At 36.8% G+C, this 21,395-nt stretch overlaps 1 protein-coding gene across 1 annotated transcript; it reads right to left on the reverse strand.

Moving 5' to 3' along the window:
- Nucleotides 1-9,639: 9,639 nt before the first annotated feature.
- Nucleotides 9,640-11,539, reverse strand: LOC133097318 (zinc finger protein 33B-like). Its single transcript, XM_061199204.1, is given in 3 exon segments — nt 9,640-10,074; nt 10,076-10,494; nt 10,807-11,539. Coding segments are annotated over 3 exon segments (1,587 nt in total).
- Between the last annotated feature and the right edge of the window lie 9,856 nt (nt 11,540-21,395).

Raw genomic sequence — 21,395 nt, forward strand, 5'->3', positions numbered from 1 at the left:
CGATCAGAGGAGGCATTAAGATGATGATATTTGAGATAACTTGAGAAGAAATTGGTTAAGTAGAAGGTTGGAGGAGACAGGGAGTAAAGAGTTAGGGAAAAGAATAAGCAAGGCCACAAATGGCAGAGGCACCCTGCTCATATCCCTTGGGCATCCTACTTCAGTGGCCAACTTCCAACCACTAATGTCTTTATCCATTTGCTTGACTGCTTTCTCTGAAGTGGTAGAATGCCATTCTTCCCATAGATATGACTGGCCAAAATGAGGGGAAGTAATACCTCCTGTATTTGGTATATAAATGCCCAGCTCCCCTGCCTCTGATGATTCTGCACTGCCTCTCAGAGTTTTCCCAGTGGAATTTAAGCTCTAGTTACCTGCAACAGAAGAGAATCTATAACACTTTATTCATAACCTGTTATTGGCTGCCTTCTTTTCTCTGTCTCACTTTTCCATTCGCCTACTAATATTTCCTGCACCTCCCAAACAAACTTGAATCCTTGCCCCAAGACTGTTTTGGCGGAACCTAAACTAAGAAAATATGAATGTTCAAGAATGAGGAAAAAAATTTTGAAGGTTGGGGAGCATGGTCCATGTTGGGACACTGAAGAAGATAAAACTGGAATGATGGGTTGTACCCATTGGTCCATGATTTAAGCATTGTATCTGCCATGTTACTAGACAAAGATATCAGACATTAACTAAGGGTAGTGCACAGGGATAAAAGCAAAGTCAAGATGGAAAAATAAGATACTTCTTCTACTTCAATTCATAAGAATGGAAACAGCATCTCTCTCCATATACCAATTAATGTTTTGCCATTGATGAATTCTTACCAGTCGAGTGATCAAAGGTGTGTGTGTAGGAGTGAAAGGGGGTTTGGCATGAAAGTCTTAGATGATGCTTTTTTTGGTTTCATTCGGATTATTGGTACCTCTTTTCTAAAGAGAACTAATATATGAAACCTTTTTTTCATTGTTTTATAGAGATATGCTTTACACAGCTCTTTGAACATGACAGATCCTTATAAATATGTTCTTAAATCATCTTTTTAAATGGTTAACTTTTCTTTCTAAGGTCTACCACAATGTACTTTTATTTATTGAGACCATCTTTTAAACAACCTGGTATCTCCCAACTAGCTAAAATATAAAAAGATGGATACACATTTCCTGTTACGATTACTGCCCTTAAGCCCTTGAGCAAGTGTCTTCCCCTTTTGTTACTTATATGTTCAAATTGAATTAAGTTTTTCCCAAAGGTTTGAATGTATCTTAGTGTTTAATAAACACTAAATAAACATCTATTAGCTCCTCATAATATGCATTAAAGAATACTATCAAATAATCTGTAGAGATTTTCCAAAATGGTGGAGGAGACCATAGGTGACACCTCAGCCCTCAGTGGAGACTGGTTTCTTCATGAACCACTTTTCCTATTGTTAACCTTAAAAATTCTGAAATTTCTATCTCAGAATTTTTAACTTTCTAGGAAGAAAATGAAAACAGTGTAAAGTCCAATCTGGATTCATTTTAAATTCTTACAAGAAAAGAATAAAATGAAAGCCTCTTCATCATTGTATTGGAAGTGGCAGGTGCTGGAACAGCTAAACGAACATCTAAGAATAGTGGGCTTTAAACTTTTCCAGAAATGCTCATATTTGGGTGTATAGAAAGCTTGTGCCATTTTTAAAATTGAAATGTGGAAGTTTGACTTACAGTAATTATATCTCCAAAGGAAATCCAGGGTTATTAAGAGGCAATCAACCCAGGAAACTGCATCTTTCTATTTCAAAATTCTCCACCTTTCTCTCCCTGCATTTTGGACTGCTCTTAAAGTGGGTTAACAAACAATTTTATATGCTTTTAAAGGTCCTCTCTCTAGACATGAATAATATAAAAGAGGTTGTAGTTAGTTATGGTCTGGGTAGTGACTTTGCAACTTACTGCCACAAAGAGGGTTCAGATGAATTTTATAAATTATAAAATTTATAAAAAGAAAACAGATTTTTTTTGCTTTTCCTTCCGAATTTTATTTTATATTAATGTGCTACACATCAGTTACACAAGTAACAGAGGCAATAACTAGAGTTTACTTCTATTCTTATTATTTGTGCACTTCATTAAAACCAAACAGGTAAACAAAAACATCCCATTTTATCCCTGTTCATCACTTTGAAAAGGAATTTCATGGCCAACGCCACAGCTGCTGACACCAAACACATGTGTTCTGTCAGAGCCTGACTTGGCATGGCAAGTTCAACCTACCCTGAGTTTATTCTCAGGCCATCACAGGAATAAATTGCTCCATTTATGGTAATTTCTTTCCAGAAGGAAAATGATTTTGAATGGAATTGAGTAGAAAATTCACGTTTAGGGGCTGACAGGATAGTGACAGTATTAGACATCAAAGTCAACCCCTATATAAGGGAAGGTGTTTCTTGAACTTAAAAATGAAAGATAATGTACCTAAGTTCAGTAAACAACCATTCCAACCTCATTTTTAATGCAGAGAAAGCTAAAAGTTACATTTCCCATTGAGTTAATGTTAAATTTCTTGGATGTGTTAATAGTATTGTGCTTATGTAGGAAAACGTCCTTGTTCTTAGGATATTCATGTTGAATTACAGATCCTCCTCAACTTATGATGGGGTTACATCCTAATAAACCCATTGTAAGTTGAAAATATCTTAAAAGTAAAAATATGCATTGAATACACCTAACCTACTGAACATCATAGCTTAGCTTAGCCCAGCCTAGCTTAAACCTGCTCAGAACACTTACATTAGCCTATGTTGGGCAAAATTATCTAACACAAATTCTATTTGATGATAAAGTATTAAATATCTCATGTAATTTATTGAATACTGTACTGGAAGTGAAAAAAAGAATGGCCGTATGGGTACAGAATTGTTGTAAGTGTATCAATTGCTTTCCCTTGTGATCGCGTGGCTGACTGGGAGCTGTGGGTCGCTGCCACTGCCTAGCATCACAAGAGTATCTACCACATATTGCCAGCCCGGGAAAAGATCAAAATTCAAAATTTGAAATACAGTTTCTGTTGAATGTGTATCGCTTTTGTACCATCATAAAGTTGAAAAATCGTAAGTCAAACCATCATAAGCTGAGAACTATATTTAAGGGTGAAGTATCATGATATGTGTGCCTTACTTTCAAATGGTCCCGCAAAAACTAAGTCATGTGTAGAGGGCCTTAATAAAGCATGTATATGAGAGAGAGAGAGAGAGAGAGAGAGAGAGAGGATGCAAATGTAGCGATAGTTTAACAGTTGGTGAAATAAGTAAATGGTAAACAGGCATTCAAATACTGTTCTTTCAATTTGCCTGTAGCTTTCTTTCTTTTTAAACAAAATTTGGAGGAAAAGTGTTAATTATACTCCAATAAAGGTGTTTAAAAAAAAGTGAATAAGTAAACAAACAAAAGTATATTTAATTTCATGACAAATTTTAATCAGTATGTTTGTTCTCTTCAAATGAGTTCATTAAATGTAAATCATTGCTAATTTTGTTTTTCTTTATTGGCCTTCCAGAAGAATATCCTTCATTTCTTAGGACTCTAAGTTTTCTACCTAATACACCAGACTTCTGAAAAAAGACAATATAAAACATGCATAATTTTATCAAATTTCTAATTAAGTTTTGTTTCTCTTTATTTGTGTGATTAGGGTAGATCAGAAAAACACTGTAATCAAATAGCATAAATATTATAAAGAGCAAATAAACCCTTTCTATTACAAAAAAGAACACATTCCCAGATTCTCTTGTAGCTAGGTTTCTCAATGAGACATATTCCACCAGTTAATGCTTTTGTGTGAACTTTGATTCCTAAAAATGTCATGTGAGGAGATAGGGAGTAGAGCATGTATTTTGCTGACCCAGAATATAGCAGATATGATGTGGCTCTAGAGATGTATTAGCTGCTTCTCAACTTGCAGCTTATTTTCCTGGTCATGGCAGAAGCAGTGTATTTTGCAGTCAACATTGGTAACAGCAGCTTCCTAAATTGTCAGCTTTCTTTAAAGGCAGAGGTAAATTTATAATTGCAGCAGAGGTAGATCAATTCTGAGCCTAGAAATAGTTCCTTAAATTTAGCCTGGAACCTATTCCTAGACTTTTCAATAATATTGTAAATTTCTATTTCTTGGTGTAAAGATTCCCCTCTGACTAACTAGAGTGAATTCCGTCATATGCAGTTTAACCCTGATCAATATAACCATCTTCCTCTTTAACCATATAAGGCCAATACTAATTAGAATTTCTAAAACACTGACAAATTTATTTGGAATATATGTTCTCTGTTATTTTTTTTTACCAATCTTTCTACTCTGTTTTCTTTAAAAACTCATTTATATTTTATTTATATCAATTTATTGTTCCCAATTATTTTCTCTCCTCTCTTAGAGACATATTTCCTCTCACACATTGACAATGCCTTGGCTATCTGATTTGCTTTACTCAGTGGAATGTGAGTAGAACATAAGCTATGTATGAATAGACACTCTAAGAGCCATTGGCTAGTTCAACATTGCTAGTTCCTCTCTCCCACAAGAATGATTTCCCTCAGATAAAGTATGCTTCCTCACCTTGGAACCAAGAACAGTGAAGGTACAGTGAGATAGAACCACAGATGACCCAGAGACCAAGGTAATCTGATAAATATATAAATATTTGTTTTTAAAAACCATTTTGGGGATTTACTGAAAGCTGTACTAATGTAGGTATAGTCTTTGAATTTACTCCTCAGTTCTTTCTGCTCTATCTTTTCTAAAATGCCTCTAAGTACATTTTAATTAAATAATTTAGAATGTATTATCAATCCTCTTATTCATAGATGTCTTTCGAAGAGGTTCACTAAGGGCGTAATCAGGGTCTTTTGTTCTGAACAAATAATATGTTCACGGAAACTAAACTATCAATTTCTTTATAAATTATTCTTATTCTAATAAATATATTTGGCAATTGTTTTTGTCTGCCTTTTACTCATCTTTGAATCCCCAGCTTCTATTCCAGTGCTTGACAAAAAATAGATGCTTAATAAATGTGATCAGTGTATATATAAATGAACAAATTCTTTTTTTAACAAGATATACGACAATTGGTTGTATATATCTAGATGTATGATTTTTGGATCCATTTTTCTAACTTGATCCTCTAATAAAAGTTTTCATCTTGAGTTCAATCCCAAATGATGAAAAAAAAAACTGAGTTATCAGTGAAGTGGGATTTAAAATTCAGGAAACTCAGAGTTTTTCTTTTAGTTGCTTTAAATCCCTCATTATGGACACATACAGTACTACATTAAAGATCCTATTCCTAATATCTTCTATCAGCTCTTTCTTTTAAGAAGAAACATGTGAAAAGTTGTGGTTAGTGTTAGGACTGTTTTGGTTTTCTTCTCACTTTATACTTCCTCATCTTTTGGAGGATGATAGTATGCCATTAAAAATATCAAGTTGAAATTCAAGATGTCAAGTTGGTAATTTATTTCAGTTTTAGAAAAATCAAAAAGAGATGTGGTATAGTAAAAATCAATGAATTATAGGTCTGAATCAGCTTTTTAAAACTGTTATATTTAAGGCATGAGCAGAAGGTATGAGATAAAAAGAGAAGAGGCAGTGGTTGGAAAGCAGGATGCTTACAGTTGGGATTATGGAAGAAGTGCATTTATTGGTAATGAAAAAGTCCAGGGTAGGATAATAGAACGACTTTTTGTGGTTGGATGAAAGATTAAGTTCATTAGAGGAGAAAAGGTCAAGGAACTGAGAGTCAGGATTTTAAGAGGAACATTCTTGGGACTATTCAAATAACCAAGAATTAACAAAAGAGTAGAGTTTGATGGAATGACAGTGAGCATATTGCTAAAATCTTTTTTAAATGCAGAAAAGTAGCTTGGACATTCTACCTATGCAAAAATTTAAGTGTAAATGTTGAAGTAATAGATATGAAAGTATAATTTCCAAACCAGTAGAAAGAAGATATGATAATAAAAAAGAAAACTCTATCAATCATATAAAATGCAGGAAAGATAAATCAAATAAGCAAAGAAAACTATATCAAATAAAAGAAAATATAAAATGGTAGATATATAAGCAAACATACCAGCAATAACAATAAATATAAATGAATTAAAATCACCAAATATGAAGATTCTCAATTTTTTAAAAAATGTATAATTTAGGTCTCTCTATATATTTTATTTTATTTATTCATTTTTTAAAGCAGCATGGAATTTTATTAATAATTATGCCAATAAATTCAGCAACTTAGTTGAAATAGAAAAAGTCCTTGAAAGGTACAAACTACCAAAGATCACTCAAGAAGAAAGAGAAAACCTGAATAGCCCTATTAAACAAATGATTTGTAGCTGACAACCTTCCCACAAAAAAAAGTACAGGCCAGATGGCACAAGCGAATTCTACCAAACATTTACAGAAGACATAGTAACAATTGTACACAAACTCTTCTAGGCATAAACATTTTCCAACTTATTTTACGAGTCAGCATTACCCGCATACCAAAGCCAGACAAAGACATCACAAGAAAAGAAAATCATAGATCAATAACTCTCATGAACATAGATGCAAAAATTCTTTTAAAAAATAGCAAATTGAAACTTCTAATCTATAAAAGATGGTAATGCATCGTGCCCAAGTAGGATTTATCCTAGAAATGCAAGGTTGCCTTAGCATTCAAAATCAATGTATTTCATCATATTAACATACTTAAAAAGAAAAACCATATCTTTATAATGTAGAAAAAGCATTTGAAAAAATTCAACACATTCATGATTTAAAACTCTCAATTAATTAGGAATTAAAGGAATCATCCTCAATCTAATAAAGGGCATTTATGAAAGAACATATATCTGACATCATATTTTATGGTGAAATAAACAGCAGTTTCCTCCTAAGACTGGGAACAAGAAAAAGATGTCTACTCACCACTTCTAGTCAACATTGTCCCAGATGTTTAGTCTGTGCAACAAGGCAATAAAAAGAAAAGACCCCCATCCTCCACACACCTCGTGCTGCAAGTCCCAGTGTTACCAAATCAGGTCTGGATGCTTGCTGCTCAGAAATCAATACTCAAGAGAGACAAATGTTGGTAGAAAGGAAAGTTGCTTTTAATCAGAATACTGGGGAGACAGTGGACTCCACAAAAACCACCTCCCAAGATTCTGCTCAGCCATGAGAAGTTTTTAAAGGGAAAAGGTAAGTAATCTCAGTTAATCATTGCGATAGGAGGTCAGAGTCATCGCCATCCCTCCCCCACTGCATGCAGGCTTGTCATGCAGGCTTGTTGACTTCTTGTGATCTTTCTTTCAATACCATCTTGTTCACACAGTTTGTTCACGAGATTACTGAAGGGGAAGCTAGGGAAGAGATCAGGTCATCTGTTAATTACTTATTCTTTATTTCTGCTTCTTTGATTTATGGAAAGAACCAACAGATTAGGCAAGGTATTATGTGATCAAAAGATTTGAAAGTGTGCTAGGGCCAGAGATGAGTAGAGCATGGGGGCACCTGGTTTAAGGTTAGTGACAAGACAAAAAGGGCCTCCTGCAGAGAGCTCTTTCCTACAAAGAGCTTTTTCCTGCCAAAAGCTGCTTACAAATCCCCACTTGTCAGAACATCATTCCATTTTTATTGGATTATGGTCGAAGGTCTGTCTTCTGTAACTTCATGCTGACATAGGGCACCATATTCTTAGAGTGGAATATGTTGACATGGGTCTGTAGCATCTCTTCGCTGACAATTGTAGTTGTCATTGCCCATTTACATATACGGGCAGAACAAGCTACAATTATTTTTATGCCCACAAAGATATACATTATTATAAGCAACCGTGTTAATGCCATTCTCTTAAGGCCAAGTTCTTGAAACTGTGCTAGCCATAGATCCAGTACTTTTTTATAAACAAGAGGCAGGGGATATGGAGGGGACTTTGTCCTTGGCAGGGGGATGGGGGTGGGTGCAGGGTTCTGCTCATTTCCACCAGTGCGTGCAGTGCACCGGCAGGAGCTAGGTTTGAGGCAACTAGGCTGCACCTAAGGGTCTGGGCAAGGAGACAGTTAAGGGTCATGGTCTTGCTGGCTCCAAAAGAGGCACAGAGACCTAGACACAGGAAGGGAGAATGCATGTGTCAGTGGAGACAGAGATTGGAGTTATGCAGCTGTAAGCCAAGGAACACCAAGGATGGAGAGCCACCACCAGAAGCTGAGAGAAAGGCATGGAAGAGATTCTCCCCTAGAGCCTTCAGAGACTGCATGGCCCTGCTGACATCTTGATTTCAGACTTCTAGCCACCAGAACTGGAAGAATAATTCCTATTATTTTAAGCCACCCAGTTTGTGGTACTTTGTTACTGCAGCCCTGGGAAATGAATATACAGACCTTCAAAAGTGGTCCTGAGACAACTGACTTTTCCATTTGCAAAAAAAAAATGAAAGTAGATCACTAATTTATACCATTTAAAAAAAAATTCCAGATAGATTAAAAATATAAACATGAAAAGCAAAACTTCAGCCTTTTGGAAGAATATCTTTGTAACCTCAGTCTAGAAAAGAGTTTCTTAAACAAAAAGCAGAAAGACTTAAGAAAAGATTGATATATTTGCATCAAAACTTAAAACTTCTATACAGTATAATATAGCATAAATAAAATTAAAAGATAAGCCACAGTCTAGGAGAAAGTATTTGTAACCTAATGTAGTCAACAAATAAATATACAAGTTATATAAACAAATCCTGGAAATGAAAGAACAGGTGATCCAATTAAATACATATATATCTCCAAGCTCATGGTATTGTTGCCTATATTTCAATTATCTGAATGCTGTAGCATATGTTATTTTTCTATCTCTAAAATATAGAGACTCTTTTGAAAAACATAATTACAATACCGGAGAAACTAATAACCCCTGAATATCATGAAATATCTGTGGTCGTAGATACCACAGTCAACAGGTGCCACAGCCAATGATGGATACGTAAACCTACACATGTGATAAAATTGCACAGAACTAAACACACATACTCATAAGTGAGTAGAAATAAAATTGAGAAACTCTGAACTAATTGGTGGATTATATCAATAATATCATTATCCTGGCTGATATCTGTACTATATTTTTACAAGATGTTACCACTGGGGGAAACTGGGTACAGGGTACATGGAGTCTCTCTGTATTACTTCTTACAACTGCATCTTACAATCTACAATTATCTCTATAAAAATTTCAATTAAAACAAAAAAATACATAGGTATTAAGTATGGGACAACTTATACATTTCATATTCATATTAAAATTATGAAATAAAAACTTTGAGTTATTAAGCAAATATATATATACTTTCTACTATAATGTTGCATTCCAGGAAGCAAACCTATCATGAAAAGTTTCTCTATATAGCATACTTATACATATTCTGCAAAAGAAAAGGCCTCCTTTTAAACTTTTTTTGACACTGTAACATCTTCAAAATATTAATAAAGTTATCAAATATTATTTGCTACTCAATGAAATGTCACTTCTAGGCAAAAGATTTCTCATATATATTGGGTCCCCCACCTCAGCCCCAGGTTGTTTCTGCTATGCAGTGAGTCCAAAAAGAGGGTGAAGGTTTCAGGATGTTGACAGGGGTTTCTTCTTAGTGCTGTTTCTCTGCTGTTTAGTGAAGTCGAGATGCTGGTGGAAGGTTCCATTACACCTGTAGTGTTTCTCCCTAGTGTGTTCTCTGATGTGTTATGAGGAATGACTCTGATAGAAGGTTTTCCCACATTGGTTACATTCATAGGGTTTCTCCCCTGTGTGGGTGCTCTGATGTACTGTGAGGGATGACTTATGGTAGAAAGTTTTCCCACACTCATTACATTTATAAGGCTTCTCCCCTGTGTGTGTTTTCTGATGCTCCCTCAGTTTTGACTTCACAGAGAAGGATTTTCCACATTTGTGACATCCATAGGGTTTCTTTCCTGTGTGAGTCCTCTGATGATTAATGAAGTTTGGCTTCTGGGAGAAAGTTTTCCCACATTCCTTACATTCATAGGGTTTCTCCCCCAGTATGTATTCTCTTATGTACTGTGAGAGCTGACCTATCACTGAAGGTTTTCTGACATTCATTACACTCATAGGGTTTCTGCCCTGTGTGTGTTTGCTGATGTACATGGAGATTTGACTTCTCACAGAAATTTTTTCCACATTCATTACATTCATAGGGTTTCTCCCCTGTGTGTGTTCTCTGATGTACTGTGAGGCCTGACCTATACCCAAAGGTTTTCCCACATTTGGTGCATTCATAGGGTTTCTCCCCTCTGTGTATCCTCTGATGTAGGATGAGAGATGATTTATGGCTGAAGGTTTTCCCACATTCACTATACTCATAGAGTTTTTCTCTTATATCTGTTTTCTGATATGTAGGAAGCTTTGGCTTCTTGCAAAATGCAGTAGCACACTGATTAATTTTATAGACTTTTTTCCCTATATGTGTTTCTTGATGCTGAATGAAATTTGACTTCTTGCAGAATACTTCCTAATCTTCATAACAGTCAAAGGTTTTCTCTCCTTTATAAATTCGCTGAAGGAGTGACTTCTTGCTGAAACTATTCTCACTTTCAACACACTCATATTATCTCTTCCCCATGATAACTCCATGGTGCTTATTTAAAGTTGACTTCTCACGAACAGACCACCTCCCACAGTCATTCAATTCATAGTGATTCTCCCTTGTATGAGTTCCCTAATGAACACTGAATGTTGGTCTATCAGAAAAGGCTTTGACATGTTCATTACATCCATAGGGCTTCTCCCATGAGCTTGCTCTCTTATAAGTAATGAAAGTTGCCCCCTCATTGAAGGCTTTCCCACATTCAGTATATTCAAAAGAAAGCTTCAGAGTTTGAGTATCTTGATGCTGAAATAAGTCCTCATTTTGACTGATGGCTTTTCCAGTTCTATCATATGCTAAAGATTTCTCTCTAGAATGAGAATTCTTGTGCTTTGTACAGAGGAGTAATTTCCCATGTGTATTAAACTCATCAAGCTGCCTTACAAAGGAGTGTCTATTACTAATGATTAATTCTGAAAGAGAATCCAAATTCATTCCATATGAGTCATATTTACCAGGTATTTTTCTTGATAAAATAAAGTTTGTATCCAGAGAAAATGTTTTTCCTAATACACTATTTCTCTCTTTAGTTGGTGTTTTGTTGTTGACAAAACCAACTTTCCACCAATGCTGGTCTTCCTTTTCCTGGCTCTTCTCCATCAGGTCAACTATGCAGAAGTCTGGGTGGCTATGACTTTGGGACTCTTCCTCTAACATCCATGGCTCTTCTCCTTGCTGCAATTTGAAAGTCACCTCTGGTTTGGTAACACAGTACCCCACTGAGATGAGGCGGCTGTAGTTCTCCAGCATCACGTCCCTGTACAGGGTCCTCTGAGCAGGGTCCAGGTGCTGCCACTCCTCCTGAGTGAAGCCCATGGTCACATCCTCAAATGACACTGGCCCCTGAGATCTGTTCATTTTCTGTGGATCGAGGAAACATGTAGAGAACTACAAAGTTTGGGCTCTCCTGAAACTTGGCTCAAACCTCAGGTTCTCACAGTCTGACGGGTGGCTTGTGGAGCGCGAGGATCACATGGTGCAATCAGCTATGCAAATCTAGCGTCTGCTCTTTCTTGGCCTTGATCCTCCTCTGTTCTGCAGCCCTGGTGGGAGGCCTCCACTCAGATGAGCCATCTTCCCGGTGGGATTCCTCTTTATCTCACAAGATCGGCTTTGTTCCTAGGAACCAGGACCGGAACTTCACAGCGATGTCCTTTGGCTCGGTGCAGGGACGGGCACAACGCCAGATTTAGGCGCAACTGTTTTTTAGGGAGGAAGCAGATGTGGATGTGCCTCCTAGCGCCGCCTCCCGCCGGCTCTGCGGTCTCGAGGCACCCGCTAGCCACTCTGATCACTTTCCTGACCTGATACAGTGGGAGGGCGAGGACTCCCTGCCGTCCTCAGAGAGTGCGCGGCGGCCTCAGGGCAGGGGCCGCCAACAACAGCGGCCTCTCTGGGGACTCGCAGGCGCCGTAAGCGCACGAGGACCAGACTCGAACAAGCCAGGGCAGCAGCTGCCGCCGGCCGGGATAGGGGCCTGAACCCCGCCCTCCCTCCAGCTCGGCCGCCCTTCGCACCCGCCAAGCCCCAACCGCGCTCCAGTGCCCGCCGCAGCCCCTATATATTTTAAAAGTGACGCCTCAAACAAAACTCAAGACACTTTCAGTGTAAAGGGATAAGCAAAAAGTACTATATAAAATCTATCCAAAAGACATAATACCGGACAAAGGACTAAGAAAATAAGCACTTTTATGGATAAAGCCATGACATAATGATAAAAAAAAAAAGTCCTCTGTCCAAAAGCACTCTGACCTTTTGATCATTCTAAGGCACTGGCAAAAGTTTGTCCAGACACGCTTTTGGCTTTCTCTTCAGAGAACACTTTCCTTAGGGTGCATATCCTCATGTTAGCATCTTTTTCAGCCTGCAACAGACTGAGAATGTCTCAAATCATGAAGTCCTGGTGTCTTTTTGATTAACAGTTCTTCCTCGATATAACTCATTCCTCTTGCATTTTATTATAAGCAATAAGAAGAAACTAGGCCACACTTTCAACCCTTTGCTTGGAAATCACAGGCTAAATATCCAACTTCATCATTTACAAGCTTTGCTTTTCACATAACTGCAGGACACAATTCAGCTAACTTTCTACCATTTTCTTCTAATTTCCAATCACATGCTCATTTCATTTTCATCTGAATCCCCACTGGCAGAGCCTTTCATGTCATATTTCTACAAAGTCTGTTCATGAGGACTTAGGTTTTCTCTAAAACAATAAATGTTTTCTCTACCATGCTCTTCACTTCTTTCTGAGCCCTCAGTAACAGAGTGGTTAACATCCATATTTCCACTAGCAGTCTCTTTAAGGCTATCTGGGCTTGTTCTATCGGGCTCCTCAAAATTCTTTCCTCCGCTGCTCACTGTCTAATTCCAAAGGTACTTTCACATTTTAAGGTCACATTTTAAGGTTTCACACTCCAGATACCAAAAGAGCAAATTTCTATTGCTGCTATAAGAAATTTCCACAAATTTAGTAACTTAAAATAATACATATGTATTACCTTACAATTTGGGAGGGGTCAAAAGTCTGAAGTGTGTTTCAATGAGCTAAAACCAAGGTGTCAGCAGAGCTGCATTCCTTGTAGAGGTTCTAGGGGAGAATCCATTTCCTTGCTTTCTCCAGCTTCTACAGGCCATCAACCTTCCTTGGCTTGTAGCCTCCTTCCATCCTCAAAGCCAATAGTCAGTTAACCCTTTCTCATACTGCATCACGCTGACACTTTTAAGAATCCTGCTGATTATACTGGGACCACCCAGATAATCCATGATAAAGCCCTTATTTTAAAGTCAGATGCCTAGAATCCTTAATTCCGTCTACAATCTTAATTGCCCCTTGTCATGCAACAAAACAAACTAACAGGTTCTAAGGATTAGGCAGTGGACCTCTTTGGAAGTGGAAGTGCCAGTATTCTGCCTACCAAAGACACGATGTAAGAATTTTTAAAATTAAGAGCATTTTTTTTGTGTGAAAAAAACAGTAAAATGAAGATACACACACAAACACAATCAAAAATGAAGAATGGACAAATCTCTGGATGTAGTACCAATTTTAAATGTACAAAAGACTATTTTTTTTAAGCCTACAAGATTCAAATGAACATTACAACCAGCCTTCTGAAACCAGATCATTCTCCTCTAATGCAAAGTTCAAGAAAAACCAAATAGAGGAACAGGTTTTCAACTCATTTTATGACACTATTAAACTGTTAATACTATTATCTGACAAGAACACTATGAGAAAGGACCACAGCAGACACATTTCAAATAATATATTAATTTAAATGTTAAGTAAATTGTAATTAAATTTAAATAAATTTTAAATAAATAAATCACAGATAAAATTTGATAAGGCCATCAATGCATAACAAACAATAATAACAATCATAACCAATTTGAGCTTTTTCCCTGGAAGTCAAGTAATTTTCAAGGAGTTAAAGGATGGTTTTACACTGAGAACTATCAGTATAATCTGCTACATTAACAAATTAAAGGAAGAACAACATATCATCATCTCAATAGAAGCAGAAAATGTAATGCAGAGAATAAATTGAATTTTCTTAACTACTATTCTTAACCAATAAAAGTTATCTTCCAAAAACTTACAGTAAATTTCATACTCAAATGTAAAATATTAGAAACTTTCAAGTCCAGTTAAAAACCATGAATGCAAGATCTTACTACTTCTATTCAGCAATGTACTGAAAATTTTAGCCAGAAAAACAAAACAAGAAAAAGAAGTAAAATATATAAAGATTTTGAAGTATGGCAAACATTGTTGGTTGCTGACCCAATAGCTCTTCCTCTGCCTTCTATGCTGCTAGAGTTTGCTTCCTTCTAGAGAGGCAAAAAGCACCATACATGTATTTTTCCAGCATCTCTTAAGGTTAGAGAACATTTGCTGAGAGATTCCCTGGAAGGATCACTGCCTTCATTTCTGTCCTTTCAATTACTATTCAAACAACATTTTTCAGGCTTAGTGTTCTTCCAACTTTCTGGAGCAATTAGCATTGTTAAACACTCTTTTGGCCACTATGATATTGATCTAACTTGTTATGCATCTCTTACCTCACTACCACTCTCCCCATTCTGGCTCATTTTTTCCCTCTATCATAAAAAGAGTTTTCCAAAAGGTTCCCAAATCCAACCTTTGGATGTCTTTCCTTCACCAGTGTCTCAGCTGTATGCACCAGAATGCTTATCCCCTATCACCTTTGTTGACATAACTGTCACATTTGTATCTCCTGCTCTAACCTCACTACGAATGGCACACTTGCGTACTTGCCTTTCCATATCATGAGTGTTCTGCTGGTAACCTAGATTCAGCCAAGTTCATAATCTTACACTGAAGATCTGCTTCCTGACATTGTTTTTCTATGAATAAGTTACCTTAAGTCTTTGCTTTGTATAAATATTCATTACTACTATACCATAATTTTTATAGCTACGCAGGCTCAAATCTTAGCTTTGTCCTAATATTCTCTTCCCTACATTCCACTGCCAAACTGATCACCAAGTCTTAATGCAACCATGAAATGGTTCTACCAAGGCAAAATGGTGTTTTCCTGTTTAAATTTCCATGGACATTTCATAATTTAAACCTTCAATATTACTTACTGGGGTAGCTAGTGTCCAAAGATGGTCCCAAATGAACCACATCATCTGAAATTCCTTACTATATAATCCCCTCCCACATTGAAACTAAGCTCGCTGGCTTTGGGACACATATTAACCAACAGAATATGGCAGGGGCGCCAATTCCAGGACTAGTTTTTAAGAGGACAGGCAGATTTCACTTCCTTTCTCTTGGAAGTCTCACTTTTGGGAACACTGAATCACCATGTAATAAGTCCTGCTTTCCTGAAGGCCAGTCCACTCCTGGAGAAACCATAGGGAGAGGCCACATGAAGAGGGAGAGAGTACTAGCTATGGCAGCATCCTTGTCAAGATTATATATGACTTCAGCCCCAGCCGACTTCTGACTTCCATCATATGACACAGCAGAAAATCCACCCAGTCAACCCAGAGAATCATGAGGTGAAAATAAGTGGGGTTGCTCTCTTAAGCTATTAGGGGTAGTTTATTTCACAGTAGTAGATAATCCAAACACCAACCTAAATCTGTGTGAAAATAACATTAGTATACCTCAATGGTGTAAAGAACTGAAGCTGAGATTTGACCAGGGTGAGACTCAGCTTACTTATAACTGATTTACAGCATTTATTCTCTAAACATGTTATACTCTCCTATCTCTAAGTCTATGATCATGTGAGCCTCTGAGAGGAAGGTCTCCAAGTATGGACAGCCCTGTATGCCTATTAAAAACTTACCAATCCTTCAAGATCAGGTTTTGTGATTCTCTTTTCCTGTGAGCTCCCCTAAAGTTTTCAAAGGAATGTGGCTTTGTCCATCTCTTTTGAATCACCAAATTACTTTGCCTCTCATTTATGTGGTTTATTTAATTTTCTTTTGTCTTTTGCTTTTTGAGAATAGGTCTTTCTTGTCTACTGAATTAAAATGTACTCTTCATCTGTGCCTCTCAACAATGCATTATAGAAATAATAGAATATTTGTTGAATGAGAGTTATAAATCCTCAATGTGCAGCTAATTTTTCAGGGCAAAATATGCTGTGGAGCTAGCAAAGACAAAGTAACTGGGAAAGAGTTCTGTTTGGACAATGCTAAGATCGGGGTGACTGAAATGCAGGGAGTGTCAGATAAATTTTTCAAGACTATTTTTGACATCATATTTTAAAAATTAGCCAATCATATTTAACAAATTTCCCTGGATATACTTCTCTAATATTATTTTCCATCGCCCTACTAAACCATCATAATACTCTGATTCCTAATATTCTAACATTTTGGTGTCCTGGCTCTCCAAACGCAGACAAGGCATGACAATCCTTTGTCTTTCTACCAGTCTCAATTTGTGTTTCACAGAATACATCTACAAAGCAAAGAATAAGCTATTTAGTTTTTCTCTGTGTTTATTAATCATAAATATTAAAAACTAGAGTAAAATATAACATAAAAACTCATGCTTAATTACAAATAGCAATAGATGCTCATTTCTTAACACACAGTGAAAACAAAAAACCCAAAGATTTGAAGTACGGTATGAAATGCACCAAAAAGAATACCAGGGTAAAATAGTCTCAAATTTAAAATAGTAGCTAATAATAATTATTAGTGAGGGAAACTGCATTAGCATCGATAACACAGCTGTTGACACCTCACAACACATAACAAGCTGTGTTGTTGCACAGCAGTCAGAATGAGTGGGGGCTTAATAAGTGCTATCCTTGGTAATAAATTAACATCATACTTTGAATATGCACAAAAATTGACCAACCCAAGCAAAAATATTTCTGCTTTCCCCCATGGAATTTTTCCTGGCAGTAAAATAAATGAAATCATCATTTAACTCTTCTCACCTGGCACCAGGGTCAGCTCTAGGTAAAATGCTGCTATAAGAAAGCCTCTGGCTTGTTGCTACTTAGAGCAACGTCGGCATCACCCCTGAGCTTGTTAGAAATGCAGAATCTCAGGGCTACCCAGAACTCCTGAGTCTAAACCTGCAGTTGAACAAGGTCCCCCAGGAAATTGGCTTGCACATTAAAGTTTGAAAAGCCCTTCTCCAGTTCATCTCACTTCTTGGTTTCCTCCTTTGATCCACTTCCCTACAGGGCATTCTTCCCTGGATAAATCATTCTTTGTACCAGGCAAGTAGGCAAGTAGCTATTTTACAGGCAGAACAATATGTTCATAACCTGCCCTTGCTGTTACTTTCTTCTTCTAACATTGTACCCGTCAATGCCTTCCCTGAGTCATCAAGCGGGCTGGCCTGATTCAGGGCAAACCAAAAGATTTTCATCTCTCTGTGATGTTTCATCCCCTTTTCACTAGAGCACAGAGAAAAGAGAAGGCAATGTTGGCTGCTCTTACTCTTCCTTGCCAACTTCCCTCTTCCCTGCTGCCTTCAGAGATAGGGGCAATTAACACCCAGGGTGAGTTCAAAGAAAGCCCACTAGTATTTTCATCCATTTGCAAAATTATCACAGAATCTTCCCACTTTTAACAGAGACACAGTAGTAGCTTTAAACAAGCACTCTTCTATCCAGAGGTCTGAACTATTACAGATGTAGAAACTGTTGAATTTCTAGAGCAAAAGACAGTCTAATACCTATGTAAGCAGAACACATATCACGAATTGTGCTTGACGACTTCAAGTTCATGTAAAATAAGATAGAGCTTAACTAGCAGTTATTTATTTTAATACCTCTGTAAGACTTTTTTTTCTCCTGAAAAGAAAATTAATATGCTTCTGATATGGAAGAGTGAGCTTTTAAGAAACCAGTTCTCTCACAAAGAACAGTCATCATCCCTGGCCAAAATGCAAAAAAAACCCAAAAAGCAAAACAACCCCCCCCCAAAAAAAAACCTAATGGAAAGATCTAGAGGGATCTGGAGACTAATAAGCAGGCATATCTGGGGGGGAGAGTTGAAATTTGGAGCAACTGAATAGAGTCCCTTGTTTTGTTGCAGCTTTACCCTGAGGTCAGCCACAGTTGAAGTGATGGTTAAAATTATGATTAAAAAAACGAATCATCTTTTAACCCAGAGGAATCAGAGAAAGGAGGCTGAGAGTAACCACAACTACTAGAGAGTGATAAAGGAACCCCAGAGTGGAGAGAGGCAGAGAAGGAAATCACTGGCTGACCCTGAATCAGGCTTGCACAGGGATGACTAAAAGCAATGAAGACCTGAGGCTTAAACAACTGAACTCAGAGCTGAACCACTGCCCACCACAGGTAGTGATGGTCAGCAATTTTCATCTATCTGAATTAACTGTCTGAATGAAACAAAACTATCAACATTTGTTGAAGCAATATAACAATCCAAATAATCCACAACACAACATTTATAATATCCAGTATATAACCCCAATATTAGCTGACACACCAAGAGCCAGGAAAATGTAACTCGTTCTCAAAGGAAAAGACAATTGATAAATGCTAATGTTACGGAACCAGGTTTGTTTTGCCTGATGCACAGCAAGCCAAACACTGAGGCGCCAAGGTTTGCAGCAAAGAAAGGGTTTATTCACAAGGCAGCCAAGAGAGGAGATAGAAGAACAAGTCTCAGACCCGCCTCCCCGAAGACAAAGGGCTTGGGGTATTTATGGGATAAAGAATAAAGAAGTATAGCAATCTGAGGCCTGAGGAACGATGATTACAAAAAAGTGCAGTAATTGTTCTGCATGAGTGTAGCTAAGCTACAGACCTCTGTAGGTTCAAAAAATGGAAGCACTTACCATGATCTGAGGGTGGACTTTTGGCCTTCTGATGTCAAAAAGTCACCAAGCAGACACTCACACATGTCCAGCTGGAAAGTCAGTGGTCCTATCCAGTCTTAACTGGCTCAGTTCGAACTAGACACAGCTGACTCCAAGTTCCTATAAAACAATGCAGGCAACATCTTATTGTTTAGGCTACATGCCACTTGGAGGACATGCAGGTCTTTTGTAGAGGACCTTGATTAGTTAAGGCCGGTGAAATGGATTTGACTAAGGATTACCCACAGTTTCACTAACCCTGAGATGACCCAGATGCTGGACCCATTAGACAAGGACTTTAGAGTCACTATTTTAACTATGATCAGTGAGGTTAAAAAACAAAAACAAAAACACTTCTGTTGAATGGAAGAATAGAAACAGCACATAAGTAGGAAAAATGAAAAAAAATAAAGAACCAAAGGGAAACTTTAAACTAAAAATATAAAATCTCAAACTAAAAATTCACTGGAGAATAGCAGAATACAAGATGACGAAGGAAGACTTGATGATCTTAAAAAAAGATCGATAGAAAATATTACATTTGGAGAAGAGAGAGAAAAAGACAGGAAAAAAAGTAAAAAGAGCCTCAGAGATCTATGGGACACTTGCAAAAGGTCTTATATACAGCTGTTGATCCCAGAAGAGAAAATGGGGCAGAAGAGGTATTTGGACACATAATGACAGAAAACTTCCCAATTTGGTGAAAGATATACATTTATAGATTCAAAAAACTTAGCAAACTTCAAATTGACTTAATTCCAAGAACACATACCTGGACATATCAAGTCAAATAAAGGAACGCTAAGAGAATTTGTCCTGACAAGGACAATTTTTTTGCTGCAAAAAAAAAAAAAAAAGTTTTTCAGACTGAAGAGAAATTATATCAGAGGGAAATTCAGATCTTCAGGAATGAATAAAAAGCATCCAAAATGGCAATCAATGTTTAAACAAATGATTACAAAAGCATGGGTAATTATAAAAGACTTTTTCTCTCACAATTTATTTAAAATATATATGACTTTAAAGAAAAAATTGAGGAGTTAATAATGTATTCAAAGAGCTAGAACTAAGCAGTCCATAAAAAATTAGACTAGAATTCTATAAAATATTCATAGGAATGTAGGAAATGAAAACAAAGGATGAGAAATATAGATAACAAATTGAAAACAAATGTTAGTAGACTAAATTTTGCAATTAAAAGAAAGAGATTATCAGAATAGATATAAAAGCAAGATCTAACTGTATGCAAAGAAAATGTTTAGGTAAACACACAGAAAAATATATGATGCAAACAGGAAGTATAAAAAGCTGACCTGTATTTAATGTTTTTACATAAAATAAACTTTAAGGCAAACAGTATGATCAGAGATAAAGAGGTACATTGCATAACTATAAAATAAATGTATATATGCCTAAAAATCCTCAAAATATGTGAAGCAGCAATTCTGAGGTACATAGCAGTGGTTCTCAGCAGAGGATTTTGACTATTTGTGGGGACATCATTATGACAATAATGATTACAAGGTGCTATTAGCATTTAGTGGCCAGAGGCTCAAGATGCTGGACATCCTGCAGGTTGTGGAATGTTTCACACATGAAGAAAAGTTTCTTATCCAACATGACTTCCCAATTCCTTACCAGACATGTGGTAAAAACATTTTTTGAAGTTATCTAAGCCCAGAAATTAACCAATAAACACAAAGAATTTTCATACAGTTTTAATTTACCTTGAATTCTCCAACCATGCAACTCCCATGAAAGTCAAGGGATGACTATGCTTTCATTTGGTTTTTATTTTTATTTTCTGGAACTTACCGAGAGTTCTACATGGTTTCATGAACAAATGTCATGAACAGCAATGTCTCTTTCAGGATTTGAATCACCAACAAAACACATCTGCATTGGTTTGCATATGCAGCTGCCAGATTCATAATGATTCTGTTATAGGAGCTAGTGTCTATTTTAGCTGTCTTGACATATAATCATGCCCAAATATTAACACATAGAAGTAAATATCATTTTATTACAAACTACTTGCATTTCTTCATATATTATACATAGGGAATTGTGTTAGATTTTTCAGATTATGAGTATAGATGAATTTCATTTCACGACAGTGAAAGCAGCATGACAAATTAGGTTGTTGGATCTGATAGAGTAGATATCCACTGATCTAAAGGGAAGGCAAGTGCACAAATGATTATTAAAATATGAAACACTTCTAAAATGGAGGAATGTACAGAGCAAAGAAGTTGTATTAGTTTCCTAGTGCTACTGTAAAAAAACTACCATAAACTTAGTGGCTTAACATATGAGAAATTGATTCCTTTGTAGTTCTGGAGACCAGAAGTCTGAAATGGGTTTCACTGGCCTAAAATC

This window comes from Eubalaena glacialis, chromosome 9, assembly GCF_028564815.1.
Source record: "Eubalaena glacialis isolate mEubGla1 chromosome 9, mEubGla1.1.hap2.+ XY, whole genome shotgun sequence".
Classification (NCBI taxonomy): Eukaryota; Metazoa; Chordata; class Mammalia; order Artiodactyla; family Balaenidae; genus Eubalaena; species Eubalaena glacialis.